At 38.3% G+C, this 13,660-nt stretch overlaps 1 protein-coding gene across 5 annotated transcripts in view; it reads left to right on the plus strand.

Moving 5' to 3' along the window:
• The window catches only part of DMXL2 (Dmx like 2), a 158,682-nt gene extending 146,107 nt beyond the window's left edge, over positions 1 to 12,575 (plus strand). For 3 of the 5 annotated variants that reach the window (XM_044230926.1, XM_044230925.1, XM_044230929.1), the window contains exons 33-44: positions 857 to 974; positions 3,273 to 3,335; positions 4,132 to 4,218; positions 4,306 to 4,427; positions 5,720 to 5,858; positions 6,521 to 6,581; positions 6,715 to 6,842; positions 7,362 to 7,439; positions 8,989 to 9,080; positions 9,716 to 9,768; positions 10,790 to 11,007; positions 11,170 to 12,575. In XM_044230926.1, the coding sequence (XP_044086861.1) occupies positions 857 to 974; positions 3,273 to 3,335; positions 4,132 to 4,218; positions 4,306 to 4,427; positions 5,720 to 5,858; positions 6,521 to 6,581; positions 6,715 to 6,842; positions 7,362 to 7,439; positions 8,989 to 9,080; positions 9,716 to 9,768; positions 10,790 to 11,007; positions 11,170 to 11,379 (1,369 nt within the window). In that variant the 3' untranslated portion in view covers positions 11,380 to 12,575. The remainder of the gene's footprint in view (positions 1 to 856; positions 975 to 3,272; positions 3,336 to 4,131; positions 4,219 to 4,305; positions 4,428 to 5,719; positions 5,859 to 6,520; positions 6,582 to 6,714; positions 6,843 to 7,361; positions 7,440 to 8,988; positions 9,081 to 9,715; positions 9,769 to 10,789; positions 11,008 to 11,169) is intronic. The other 2 variants (XM_044230928.1, XM_044230927.1) reach the window with 1 other exon arrangement.
• Positions 12,576 to 13,660: the final 1,085 nt, after the last annotated feature.

The following is a 13,660-nucleotide window of genomic DNA, read 5'->3' on the forward strand; positions in this document are numbered from 1 at the left end:
TTCCTGCTTTTATAATCAGAAAAAAACCCATCTATTATATTTTTGCCATTATTTTAAGAACTTTTATGGAATTATTTTGGAATAATAGTCCCCATATGCAAACAAGGTGCTACTGACATTTTGGCAGTAATTTAACAGTAAATACATTAAGGTTTTTTACTGATGTTTTGAAATTCTACCTGCCCTCCTGCCTGTCCTTTGGAGAAGCAGCATGCTTTTTGTGAGGCACCTGTCCCATAATTAAGAGTATTGCTGATAAGCTTGAAAGAGCAAGCCTTTTTAGTTGGGCTATTAAAAATGAAATCTGTGACTTTATATTTATTGGGGATTTATGTAACCGACAGAACCAACCCTACAGTATAATTTAAAAAGAGAATAATAAGAACTTCTTAAGACTCTCAGCTCAACCTGTTCATTCAGAGAAACTGTAATTAGGGAATTAATTGCTAGATGAAGGGAAAATTTTCAAAAGAACTAAAAATTGGGGCACCTGGGTGGTTCAGTGGGTTAAATCCTCTACCTTCGGCTCAGGTCATGATCCCAGAGTCCTGGGATGGAGCCCCACAGTGGGCTCTCTGCTCAGCAGGGAGCCTGCTTCCTCCTCTCTCTCTCTGCCTGCTTCCCTGCCTACTTGTGATCTCTACCTATCAAGTAAATAAATAAAATCTTAAAAAAAATAAAATAAATAAAATAACTAAAAATTAAGAGAAATAAATTATGAAATTTTGTTGAACTTAGCGATAGAACTTATTTGCAATAGATAGTGGAGGTTTTTTTTTTTTTTTTTTAAAGTTTCTGTAAATACGAAGCATCTTTTCTACAGAGTAAAAGAAGATATGTTAATTTTTTCTAATAGATCCCGGGATTCTTCTGCACTCCCAGTCAAACGACTCTGGCATTTCCTTGTTAAACAAGAAGTCCTTCAAGAGACATTTATTAGATATATTTTCACGAAGAAAAGAAAACAGAGTGAGGTATTTTGAAAAAAAAAAATTCTGTTGTAGTTTTTGTTTAGTTTTAACATTTCTAATGAAGTCAGTGCTTGATTTACTTTTTGGTTGGAACATATTATCTTTCATACCTTATGGGTAATAGTTTACCAAACTGCAGTGTATTTCTTTTATAAGATAAAAATCTTATAATTTTCATTTTAGAACAGTGAAGCAACATGGGTCCCTTGGTAAATCCTGTATAACCAAGTGAAAATTGGTCCTTCCTGTGCAATACTTGCTGTTGGGTGTTTACAAATAATATTGTGATGGATTATTTGAGTAATTTATATATAAATGACTATACTCTATAATTTTTTAATATCATTTAATTGGAAAGCTAACATAGCCCTTTAAAAGCATCTAACATTTTTAGCATTTAGAAATGAACAGGATAAACTTTAGAAACAAGAAATTCAGAATAATTTTGTGAAAGAGAATAGACTATAGAAATACAAGATGAAGGAAATTTGCTTTTACAAAGTGAGGCAGAGGTCCTGCATTGCACAGCGATTTTTAGGCTAAATATAAATTAACATTGTAATACAATGCAGAGAAGAATCAGGAATTTGAGAGCCTGGAACTTGAGAACCTAAAGTTCTCTCTGCCTTATAAAATGAGGGGTGCACACATCTGTTATATGAGCATATTAGTCCATTTGGCTACTCAGTGAGGTGAAAGTCAGTGCTCAGGGTAGAGTATCAAATGAGATTAAAGATTTGGCAAATAAAATCTCTGAGAAAAGAGTAAAGAATTATATTTCACTTAGGAAAGCAAAAACTTACATGGTTCATTTTCCCAAGGTAAAATGTATAACTGCGTCTCTGTTTTCCCCCATACTTGGATTAGCAGAACCTACCCAACTCATTGTTTTCATGAGTCGCCCATATCTAGATGGTAATTGTGGTCAGCCCTTGTGAATAGTCATTTATTTTCTGTATGGATTTAAAATTATGTACCTAAATGAAGAAGTAGGGGAAATGAGCTGTGGGGATTCTTTGGAGTCTTAGAAGCTTTTTTTGATAATAAGATCCAGATGATAATGAAATCATTGGTGTGTTTATTAGGGTTTGTTAAGAAATCACAGAACCAAATTCTTCTCTTTCATTCAGTCTACTGTTTACAGTATTTCCTGTAGTGATGCGGAGTCCAAATTCCATAGAATAAGATCTAGAAATCTAAAAAATAGATTTAACATAAAAGACTCTTGCTCAGTTAGGACTCTCTTATTTATTCCCAGAAAGCCAGTTCACTGAAGGATCAATTTTTTTTGAGTATTTAGTTCTTCAAATTATTAAATGTAATGATTCACTGAAAATATATTTTAATTATTCATATGGTTTGTGGTGGTGGTTTGGTTGTATTGTCAGAGGCTCGGAGTGCTGTGGGAAGCCAGGGGTCTAGGTTGCTGGGACCCTCAGTTTTGTCCTTCAAGATCTCTCAGGTTTCTCTTTTTCAATAAGCCTTTCCCTCTTTCTGCCCCTTTGTCTCTGTGTTTTTGGGATTAGCAGCCCACGCTGTGTGTTTTCAAATTTTCTACCAGCAGAGGGAGGATCTCCATGAAGAGGGGGATAGGATAAAGATAAATTGAACATTTCTTAAAATGCTGTGTAAGCATTTGTTGGCTCCACAGATGGGAAGTACATGGTGGGAGTTGGAATGGGAGGAAGAACTTTTATCGTGTACCCTTTTGTACCTTTTGAATTTCAAATTACTGAATGGAATTACTATCTTGTCCAGTGCTATCCAATAGAACTGTGATAATGGAAATTTTTATTTGTTTTATATAATAGCAGCCACATGTGGTTATGGGGCACTTGAAATGCACCTAGTGTGACTGAATTTTCTTTAATTTAAATGGTCATATATGGTTAATGGCTGTTGAACTGAATAGCACACATATGCTGAAAATTTTTCATTAAAGGAAAAAGTGTTAAAGCTGTTAAGACAAAATAAAATCTGGTCACTGAATTCAGAAATATGGAACAATTATCAAAACTATCCATTCAGTAAGAGTGGTTCATCTTTTTAAATCATTAAATAGGACTTTGGTACTTGTGAATTTGATAAATTCCATGAATTGACAAACTAATCTTAAAAATTCTAAATTCACTCAAGTTTTTCCTTCTTGATTTTGTGCTTTTAAAAGGAAAGTTTACACATTAATTTTTTTTGACCATCTTTAAGTTATGGATTGACCATTTCAGTGTGAAATTTTTCATTCTCTTTATGATTTCGTTTCATGCATGTGTTTTGTGTTTGTGACGGTGTGGTGTTCATTAGTCTGTAGAAGAACATGTGGAACAGGTCAAACAAAACTGCGTAGTGGAAGATTCCCGCAGCAAGGTAGTATCCCAGGCTCTTGGACCTCGCTCGTTCTCAGAGTTCAAGGAGCTAACCTTCATCTCTGATACTAACCATGCTGGCTAATCAGAATACTCAATGCTCCCATACACCTCAGTGGCCTTGGGGAGGAAATTCTCCACCGTCCCCAACTTGCTCTTCCTAAGCACTTACGCTTCTCTTTCCTTCTTCCCGCTGTATCTTCACATCTTCCCCTTTCCATCTGTTCTTAGACATGGTGGTTTTATCTTTCCTCCTTGAAAGGAGGATCTTCTGAGTCTGCATCTTCTTTCCTGCCCCTCACCTTTGCCCCTAAGCCAGCGCATTTTCTCATCCATCTCCTTTGTCCCTTTCTAACTGTTCTTTCCAACTTTCCTTATTCCTGTCTTAGCACCCTGTTTTAAAATGTTTGTTTCTTACATGACTCCTTTATTTTAACGGTCTTTTCCTCCACTCTGTGCCTGCTAATGCATACACATTCTTACCGCAGCATCCACACACTTTTGGAAGAGATGCAAGTGGCATACTACTCTTACTAATGAAAACTATGCTACCCATCTTTCGTGATGGCCGTTAATCAGTATCATGCTCTTATCACATCATTTAATCGGGGTGATTACAGGGCATCAGAGAATTTAAGCCAATTGCAAAGCTAAGTCTCAAGATACTAAAATTACTGGTACCTTTTTTCTTGCTGCTGCTGTTACATTTTCTTCTTGTCCTCTTAAATTTTGTGGAATGTGTGTGTGTCTCACACATTGCTACACGACAGCTGAAACTGCTGATAAACATTTTGTAGGTTGAAGCTGATCTGGGCTATCCAGGTGGGAAGGCGAAAATCATTCATAAGGAATCCGATATGATCATGGCATTTTCCATTAATAAGGTAAAAGTTTTAGTCATTATAAAGATTGTACTTTTTTTTTTTTTTTTTTTTAGTGAAATTGCTTCAATTACTGACTCTGCTTTACAGGCGAACTGTAATGAAATTGTCTTGGCCTCAACACACGATGTACAAGAACTCGATGTTACCTCTCTGTTGGCCTGTCAGTCATATATATGGATTGGAGAAGAATATGACCGAGAATCCAAAAGGTTAGTCTGTCTTGTGTAGTCCATTTAAAAAGAGGTTTTAAGAACCCATTAAATGGTTATGCACATGATTTGAATTATCTTGAAAAGTATATATGTCTCTCCCTTTATTTGGGTAGAGACATAATTGGTTTAGCTGCCAATAAAATTCTTACATCAATGAACAAATTATTCATACTTCTTCTATTAGACATGGAACTCTTCATAGTGTTGGAGTCAGAATATTCCCCCCTTCCAAAGCCTAATGCCGAAACTGCAATTTTGACACTTAACCCCTAAGAAATGTCAGGAACTACATAGTATTCAGTAAATTTGGCTGATTTGGATAATTCAAGCAAAAAGTAGAATATACCAATATATTAATTAGACTGATTAGTGTTTCTTATCACCTGACAAGCATATTTTTACAGATAACAATATAGACAACTTTAGGGTGCCTGGGTGGCTCAGTGGGTTAAGCCTCTGCCTTCAGCTCAGGTCATGATCTCAGGTCCTGGGATCAAGCCCCGCATTGGGCTCCCTGCTCCCTCCCTCTCTCTGCCTGCTTGTGATCTCTCTCTCTCTCAAATAAATAAAATCTTAAAAAAATATATAGACAACTTTACTTTTCAGTGACACTATAGATACTGCACCATCAGTGTTGTGTAACACTGTACTATTTTGGGGTTTCTCCTCCATGTTTGCCCTCCCTCTTGCTTTTCTCCAGACTCTTGGACATTTTATGTGGTTGGGAAATGGTGCATCACAGTTTCTTTCCTTGTTCTGTTGGGTTTTCTGTTTTGTTAGCATATAATAGTACTACAGAGTTGAGGTCAGCTTATAATATTACTACAGAGTTGATGTAACCATGTAATATGATACAGTCCGTCACAAAAATTACTTTAACATTTTTATGTGATGATTACTAATACTTCACTTGAAGAAATCTTTAAACTGAGATTTCTTTAAAATGTAGGAATCTGATACATGGGATAACTGTATTAGAAAGACCTTATCTTTTCCTATACATGATAAAAAGAACATTTGTGTTTAAATCTTTCAAAACCTACATTTGCTCCAACTTGTGCAGCAGTAAAATTGCCCCCAGACAACATTAAATTTATAAATTTTGTCTAGAGGGAAAAAGCTGACCAGTACTAAAGTAGCCTAGGGTTAGGAATTACACCTACATTTTTCTTGTGGATATTTATTCACTCTTTTAAGTGAAGACCTGTGGGTACATAACACAAATTCCAGTTACAGAGCTGCTTAAGAGAAAATGGGACTTGCACAGTAACGCACGAATGTCTTTACAGTTCAGATGATATTGATTATCGTGGTTCCACAACAACGCTTTATCAACCCAGCGCACCGTCCTACTCAGCAAGTCAGGCACACCCACCGTCATCTCTGCCCTGGCTGGGCAGTGGGCAGACCAGCACGGGAGCCGGTGTGGTAAGTTATTCACTATTATGGATAGTTACTGGATATGGACTCACCCAAAAGTAAGTTGAAATCACTTTGACCTAAGAACAATCCTAAAGATCAGGGGCAGTGACTAGTTAGCACCCCGTAATTATAATAGCTAAGATAGCGTGACTCTCTTGTGTCAGGTACGTGCCTTCTGTTGTAGCAACCCTATGTCGTGGGTGCTTTTGTCGTCTCCCATTATCATTTTATAGATGAGCAAACAGCACCAAGGAGTAAAGCAGAGACAAAGAGGAGTTGTGTCTACTACAGGTGTTTGAAGAAATGTGTCTATCACATTGTTGCTAGTCACTATAGTTAAAGGATCCCGTTCTCATGTTCTGCCCCAAAGAATCTGCAGATATTCCTCATTGTCCTCAGGGAGGGCACTTGGAGAAGAGTTCCTTAATCACTCAGCAAAGCTGCTTGGTATGTGCCCAGTTTGTATGGGCCAGGGCTACGCCAGTGAGTGACTGCTTCTGCAGCCTGTTCAGACAAGTGTCCTATGTGAAGTGGTCCAGGGTGTATGTTAGTAATAATCCAGCTGTAAGAGAGTGAAGGTTATGAGAATTAGAGTTGGGTTGAAGCATCTTCTCCCGTGTCTCTTCTCTGACGCACACAACGAATTTGTCTTTTATCTTCTTTTAAAGCTTATGAAAAGGAATCTACATAATGTTAAGAGAATGACCTCCCACCCAGTCCATCAGTACTGTAAGTGTTTTACTTGTGACCCAGAGCATTGTAAATGGCCTCTGTCATTTGGAAATTCGTTGATAGAATGGGAAATACTGGAACTCTAGAGCTTTTTCATTTCTTATTTTCTGCTTTTTCTTTTGTGTTTCAGATCTCACAGGAGCTCAGGATGGCAGTGTGCGAATGTTTGAGTGGACACGACCTCAGCAGCTTGTCTGTTTCCGCCAGGCGGGCAATGCAAGAGTTACCAGATTATATTTTAATTCACAGGGCAACAAGGTTGGCTCTTGGGGCTCACTGCTAAATTCATCTGAAAAAGATATTTATGAGTAGATGGTTAGTAAAACTATACCTGCAAACCGGTGACCTGGATTTAAGCTGGGCAGGCAGTTTATTGGTGTCTGCTTGGACACCCCTCTCAGCTCCCATAAAGCACAGGTCTTCAGAATTGTGTATGGATCAGTCATCCATTTAAAGATTCTGAACACCGGGACGATAAAGAGCACTTTCTGTTGAGTGTGTATGCTGGTGGTACGTATAAGCACAGTCAAGCACCAGAGAGAAACCGTCTAGTTTTTACTAAATTATCTTAGAGACGTTTGGAGGAGAATGAAATAGGTATGGAAATGCATTTAAAAGGCTGTAGGATATTTATAGTGCCCGACTTGCATAGAAACTACAGTAATAGAAATAGGTGTAGGCAGAATGTTAAGTGAGGTTCAAGTGACTTCATCAATGACTTTGCCTTCGGTCTGCTCACTAAGGAGCTGTGTTAAACATTTATTGCTATTCTTACAGTGTGGTGTTGCAGATGGAGAGGGTTTTCTGAGTATCTGGCAAGTAAACCAGACGGCATCAAATCCTAAGCCTTACATGGTGAGTACATCAGCATTCCCAGAGCATGTATAGAGGTTGCTTTGTTGTGAAGTGTCTATTTCAGACACTAAATCTCATTGGACATTCCCTCATCGGATCTGTTGAGAAGGGGGCGTCTCTGCCCAGCAGCACAGCTCAGCACCCGTTATTGCCCTCGTTTAAACCAAAAAGATTGCTTTTTCAGAACTTGAAGGATGACCATTATATTTGAAAATGTTCAAGGGCTTTCCCTGTATGTGGTCCTACTTCTTTGAAAACTCTAACTTCTTGATAGGTTTTTAAGGTAGTACCTAAAATGAATCAACATGAAATGCTAACAGGTTCTGTGTATTCTAATTTGCTCCAGCATTTTTCTTACTAAATTAACCAATTCCAGTAGGTCACTTCATTCATTAATCCAAACCCTATTAAAACATCTGTTGATGCAGACAAAACATATCTTCACTTGGTTGGGGCTCAGGTAGGGCTGGGAGGTAGTGCTGTCTTGTGCAGAATTTTAGGCTTCATGTCTGTTGATTTTAGTTTTCTAGACTATATGTTTTTAATTATGTATAGAAGATATTTCTCTTAAATTAGTGCCCTATAGACTATCATAACATCTTTACAAAAATGGAAGGGATTTTGAATCAGCTTCACTCATTCCTAGGCACCCTCCTGGGTCTTTGCCTCCAAATTTCCATTCATTCATCTGATCCAACAAGTAGAGTCCTGCCTGGCTCCGTAAATCATTTCCTATGGCTGTGGAACATTCTTAGGAGTGGTTTGGGGCAACCCTAGCTCTAGATAATTTGCAGGAGCACTTTTGACCCTTTTATTATTGCTAAAAGTCTTCATGTGGAAAGAAAGAGATGGTAAGGAAAGGTCATTGTTTGCATTTCGGTTACAAAGTTAATTGGACTTGAGCTCTTCACACTGTAGTCTAAGACCACAGATGGGCATGTAGGATTTTCCCTCCTTGGGTTATTATTGTTTATTATGATTTATATTATTAAGTAAAGTTTATTAAATGTATTTGAAATCATTAACACTGAGTTTGGGCCCTTAATGTAATTAAATGCTTAGTTAAGTTCATCCTATCCTTTGTTAGATAATCTAAAAATAAAACTTTATTTATTTTTTATTTTTTTTAAAGATTTTATTTATTTATTTGACAGGTAGAGATCACAAGTAGGCAGAGAGAGGGAGGAAGGGAAGCAGGTACCCTGCTGAGCAGAGAGCCCGATTCGGGGCTTGATCCCAGGACACTGGGATCATGACCTGAGCCAATGGCAGCGGTTTTAACCCACTGAGCCACCCAGGCCCCTCTAAAAATAAAACTTTTAATGCCATGTTTTTACTACTACAGTTTTAAAATATAAATATTTAGCTAATATTGGGTATTAGCTAAATAATATGCAAATAATAGCTAATTTTCTTATCACACTCTCTATTCTGGATGTTTAACAACAATTCTTAGTTCACGCATCTACTGCTAGCAGAACTGTGTGTGTGCACGGTTTCAGCTTGTCTGGGCTTCTAGGTAACATCACTTGCCTTTTGTTTCTTACAGAGTTGGCAGTGCCACAGCAAAGCCACAAGTGACTTCGCATTTATTACCTCTTCAAGTCTAGTTGCCACATCTGGACAGTCCAATGACAATAGGTAGGTTGACAGAAGCATAATAAGAAATAAGCACATTTTAAGCAGAAAGGTATTCTTGCTGCAAAGTATGGTCTTTTTTACTTAGTACTGAGTTTTTCTACCTCGTCAATACAAAACTTTCTGTTACATAATCCTTATCTCAGTAGTTTTCCTTATTAAGAAGAGAAAAACAAGTACTTGTAATTTAGGCTCTCAATAAGCAGATGTATTTATGGTAAAGCTTCCCCCCACCCCCCGTTCTCAGGTCAGGTTATTGAGACTGTAGCCATCACGCTCAGTACTATCGTGGAGCTGACACTGCTTTCACTGGCAACACATGCCATCAATAACACCTGTCATTTCCTGGCAGTGGGTACCCCTGGGGTCAGAAGCATTAGAGTGGTAATGGAAAAGATGAGGGTTTGGGGGATGAGATGGCAGAGACACAGGGGCCATGTGAGACAGAAATGTGCAGTTCGAAAAGGATAAAATGTTACAAGAGAGGTGTCCCCAGCTTCTGCCCTCACCCTAGCTGAGAATCATTGCTTTCTAAATATGAGTGAACAAAAAAGATAGTACGATGCAATGAGTAAAAATATTTGACTTGAAGCCAGTAACAAAAAGCACATCGTAACCATTGTTGTTTTCTTTGTAAGAAATGTATGCCTGTGGGACACATTGATATCCCCTGGAAACAGCCTCATTCATGGTAAGTGAGTTAAGGTCTATGATTTTTAATACACTATGAAGGAGTGCTTTCCCGGTTTTATTCTAACCAGTGACTGTTTACTCATGGGTTATAAATGAATATCTGGCTATTTTGCTGAGGTAACTAACCAGCTAGCATAGAATAGTCTTTATATTCTATTTGAAAAATATGGTATGGAGATTGGCGCTACTAACAAGGCTTTTTACAAATTAGTTGCAAAGTATTTGAGCTCAGTAGAAAGGAGGTATTTTAAAGAATTACACCTAACTATAAAATAAAAGCTAACCTTACAAGAACAAGAAATGCAAACAGTGCCATTTAAATACATCCTTTAAGGCGGTTTTCTCAGCTGGTGTCCCAAAGATCCCTTTTTTACACAATGATCTTGAGAGAAGGCTCCACACTCCAGTATATTTCGGCTAAACACAGCTAGGTGGATTCTTTTCAAAAGACTGAAAAATCTTTCTATAAGTGAGTATAGTTATTTCTCTTCAAATGGTTTTTCTTTGAATAATTAACAGTTCTTCAAGATGTACCACATACTGGGTTTAAGGCTTTACTTGCATTGAAATGCAGAGAATCCTGAGAAGGCTAACTCCTTACCTTGTAGCTGGTCATTTTCACATAACGTGGTTGAATTTGTGACTTACCTGACAAGAACATCTGATGAGGCTGTATGGACAGGAACCGGGAGAGGGTAGAAACCTGTCCTGGTGGGCATTAAGGTGGGGCTGAGTGGATCATTGAGAAGTTTGGTCTCCTCTGCGCTTTTGGCTTCTACAGGCTTCTTGCAAGGCAGCGTAACCTTTAAACTTCCTGCATGTGTTTTCATATTGAGATTATGGATAAGAACCTTTTTTTCTGTCACTGGATCTTTTTCAACACTTGGGTCATGAGTATAGAAATTGAAATGAAAAATTTGACAGTAATTTCTGTGTTATTTCAATGTGCATTTAAACACTACCAGAATTGGCAGGATAGCCGTTGTCTGGGAAAGACATCTGGTGTTTTCCTTCTTCAGGTTTCACCTGCCACGATCATGGCGCCACGGTCCTTCAGTATGCGCCCAAGCAGCAGCTCCTAATCTCTGGAGGTAGGAAAGGCTGCATCTGCATTTTTGACATCAGGCAGAGACAGCTGATTCACACATTCCAGGCACATGACTCCGCTATTAAGGCTCTGGCTCTGGACCCCTGTGAGGAATATTTTACTACAGGGTCAGCAGAAGGTAACATAAAGGTGAGTCAGTACAAGAAGTTGGAAGGTGCTGGAGATTACCTGTGTGTGCTGTCAAGACTGGGGAACAGAAACCCCACGGCACTCTTTGATCTTTCTTTCTTTCGTCTCTTTCTTTCTCTTTTCTAGCGACTTACCCTTTGTGTTTTTACTCTTTTCCACCAGGTTTGGAGGCTAACAGGCCATGGCCTGATTCATTCATTCAGAAATGAGCACGCTAAGCAGTCCATATTCAGAAACCTCGGGGCTGGCGTCATGCAGATCGACATCATCCCAGGCAACCGGATCTTCTCCTGCGGGGCCGATGGCACGCTGAAAACCAGGGTGTTGCCCAGTGCTTTTAACATCCCCAACAGAGTTCTCGACATTCTCTAGACTTAAAGGTTGGGGCTTTATTTTTATGAACATTTTAATGAAAATACACTGTCGTAACGAATAGGCATTTCTGCTTCTTAAGCAGCTGTTCACACACTGAAAACAATGCAGAGAATCGGAGACTGACCCCAGCTGAGAGTTGCCCATACAGGTTGGTAGACTGACTGCATGTACCTTATTCTCACACTGACATACTCTAAAACAAAACAAAACCCTAGTATTGTATGAAGGGTAGCTATTCTTTACAGCATTTAGTAAACCTGATTCAGAAAGCATTTGAGGTTAGAAAGCATGTTAGTAAGTTGTAATAATGGGAAGGACCTTTATACCAAATTAAGGAGGAAGATGTTGCTGATTCAGGTTTTTCTTCCTAGTCTTACCACTGATGGAAGCATGCCCGCAGGCTCCTGTGTTCAGGGAAGGATAGTCACAGGGTGTGAGAAGGTCTCGATCACCAGAAGCCCTTTCTGAGCTGTGGCGCAGCGTGCAGGGACCAGTTCTCTGCTGGGAGAGGTCATTTCCATTCTTTCCTGCTGATTATTTTTCCTGTTAGTGTTTTTACTGAGCTAGTACTGTAACTTGCAAATGAGTGCAAATTTAAATGCAACGTTTTTCCTTACGATTTGCACACTCACATTTTTTGGACTGCTAGTTTTTCTATTTAAATATCTGCCTTCATGTTAGGAATGTAATACGTGAACATGACATATTTGTAGTTGACCGAACATACCAGCTTAGTACTTTTTCTTTCAGGGTTAAACACCCCCCACATTTAAGGCTATGTTGAAACTATATCAATAGAGCATTTCATATCATAATTTAAATGAATGTTAGGCTTTTTGTGGCCAGTTAATAGTTGATGAGATCGGTGATATTATTTATTACCACAGCCTATTGTATAAACTATGCAGAGTTAAAATGTTATTTGCTTATAAATTATTAGCCAATGTTGTCATATTTTGATGTACCTCCTTGGTTATGACCAAAAAATGTTCTTGAGATATTGAAACCAATGTCTGTGTGTTTAAATGTTTACCAGCAAATTATCTCATCATGTTAATGAGAATGTTTAATGCCTGTGTGGTAAATAGTAAAAATATAATGGCATAAAAGCACCTTTCTCTGGAGGTGATGTGATGTTCAGGCTGTGAAATACATATGTAAAAGAAAAATAAATGTTATTTGTTAGAGTTTTACCTTAGTTTGGTCTGGCCTTCTTTAACAGTATTTTTAACCACTTATTTTAAATGTGAGTAAATGTTTGACTGTTAAAAGAATTTTTAAGGCTACTAGGCTGTTCATTTATTCACAGATATTTACTGAGTACTTTTCTGTAGCAGAAACCATTCTAGAAAATGGGACACAGTGGTGAGCCTGACAGAAGGCACTCAGCATTGGGATTTAGTTGGGTAAGAGCTAATGTGACCATACCTTTTCTCACTTACTGAATTAAATGATGATTTTGCTGCTGACCCCGGTGAAGGAGCTGAGCTGGGAATAGTGCTTATGTGGAGTCAAGGTAAGGGAAGGAGGATGTCTGAATACATAGAAACACAAATTTGATAAAAGTTGCAAATATATGCATACACTTACCACAGTGTATCTAGTTAGTATATGGTATCCTGTGCAGTGCTGCCTCTTCTCCACCTTTGTATCTGTTTTCCTAAAGTAGTGCCAGCCAATTTATTTTCTCTTATTGTATCAGTTACACTTTTTAAAGAGGACTTGAAGCGGTTGTGCTAGAGTCTGCATTGTGCTTCTCAAACTGACTTGAGCTACTTTCAGGTCACCTTGCGCATCACACCGAGTGCAGGTACATTATAACACAGTATCCCAGTTGCTCCCTCCCATCACTGTAGCACCGCTGTCATTTATTTCCTTGTCTATAACCCCAGTACATTGCCGCCATTATTACTTTGAAAAGTTACCTATTAGATCCATTATGAACATGAAAAGGAAAAATTTCATTTTACCTTCACTTATGTCTTTTCTAATGCTCTTTCATTCTTGATATAGATGTTTCTGACCCATATAATTTTCCATCTCTCTGAAGAACTTCTTGTAAGGCAGGCCTGCTGGCAGAACAGTCTAGCCCTGGGCTAAGCAACTTACATAGATTATCTCACTCCCAAAACAAACCTGAGGCTTGTGTCTCTTGTTAGAGAATGCATTTTAAAAATCCCTATTTTTCAAATGAAAAATAGTTGAGACTTAAAGAAGTAATATTACTCAGCAGTATAAGGATTCAAAATTAGTTGGACTCCAGAGTTCACAGCCACGT

This window comes from Neovison vison, chromosome 13 (genome assembly GCF_020171115.1).
Source record: "Neovison vison isolate M4711 chromosome 13, ASM_NN_V1, whole genome shotgun sequence".
In the NCBI taxonomy this organism is placed as follows: Eukaryota; Metazoa; Chordata; class Mammalia; order Carnivora; family Mustelidae; genus Neogale; species Neogale vison.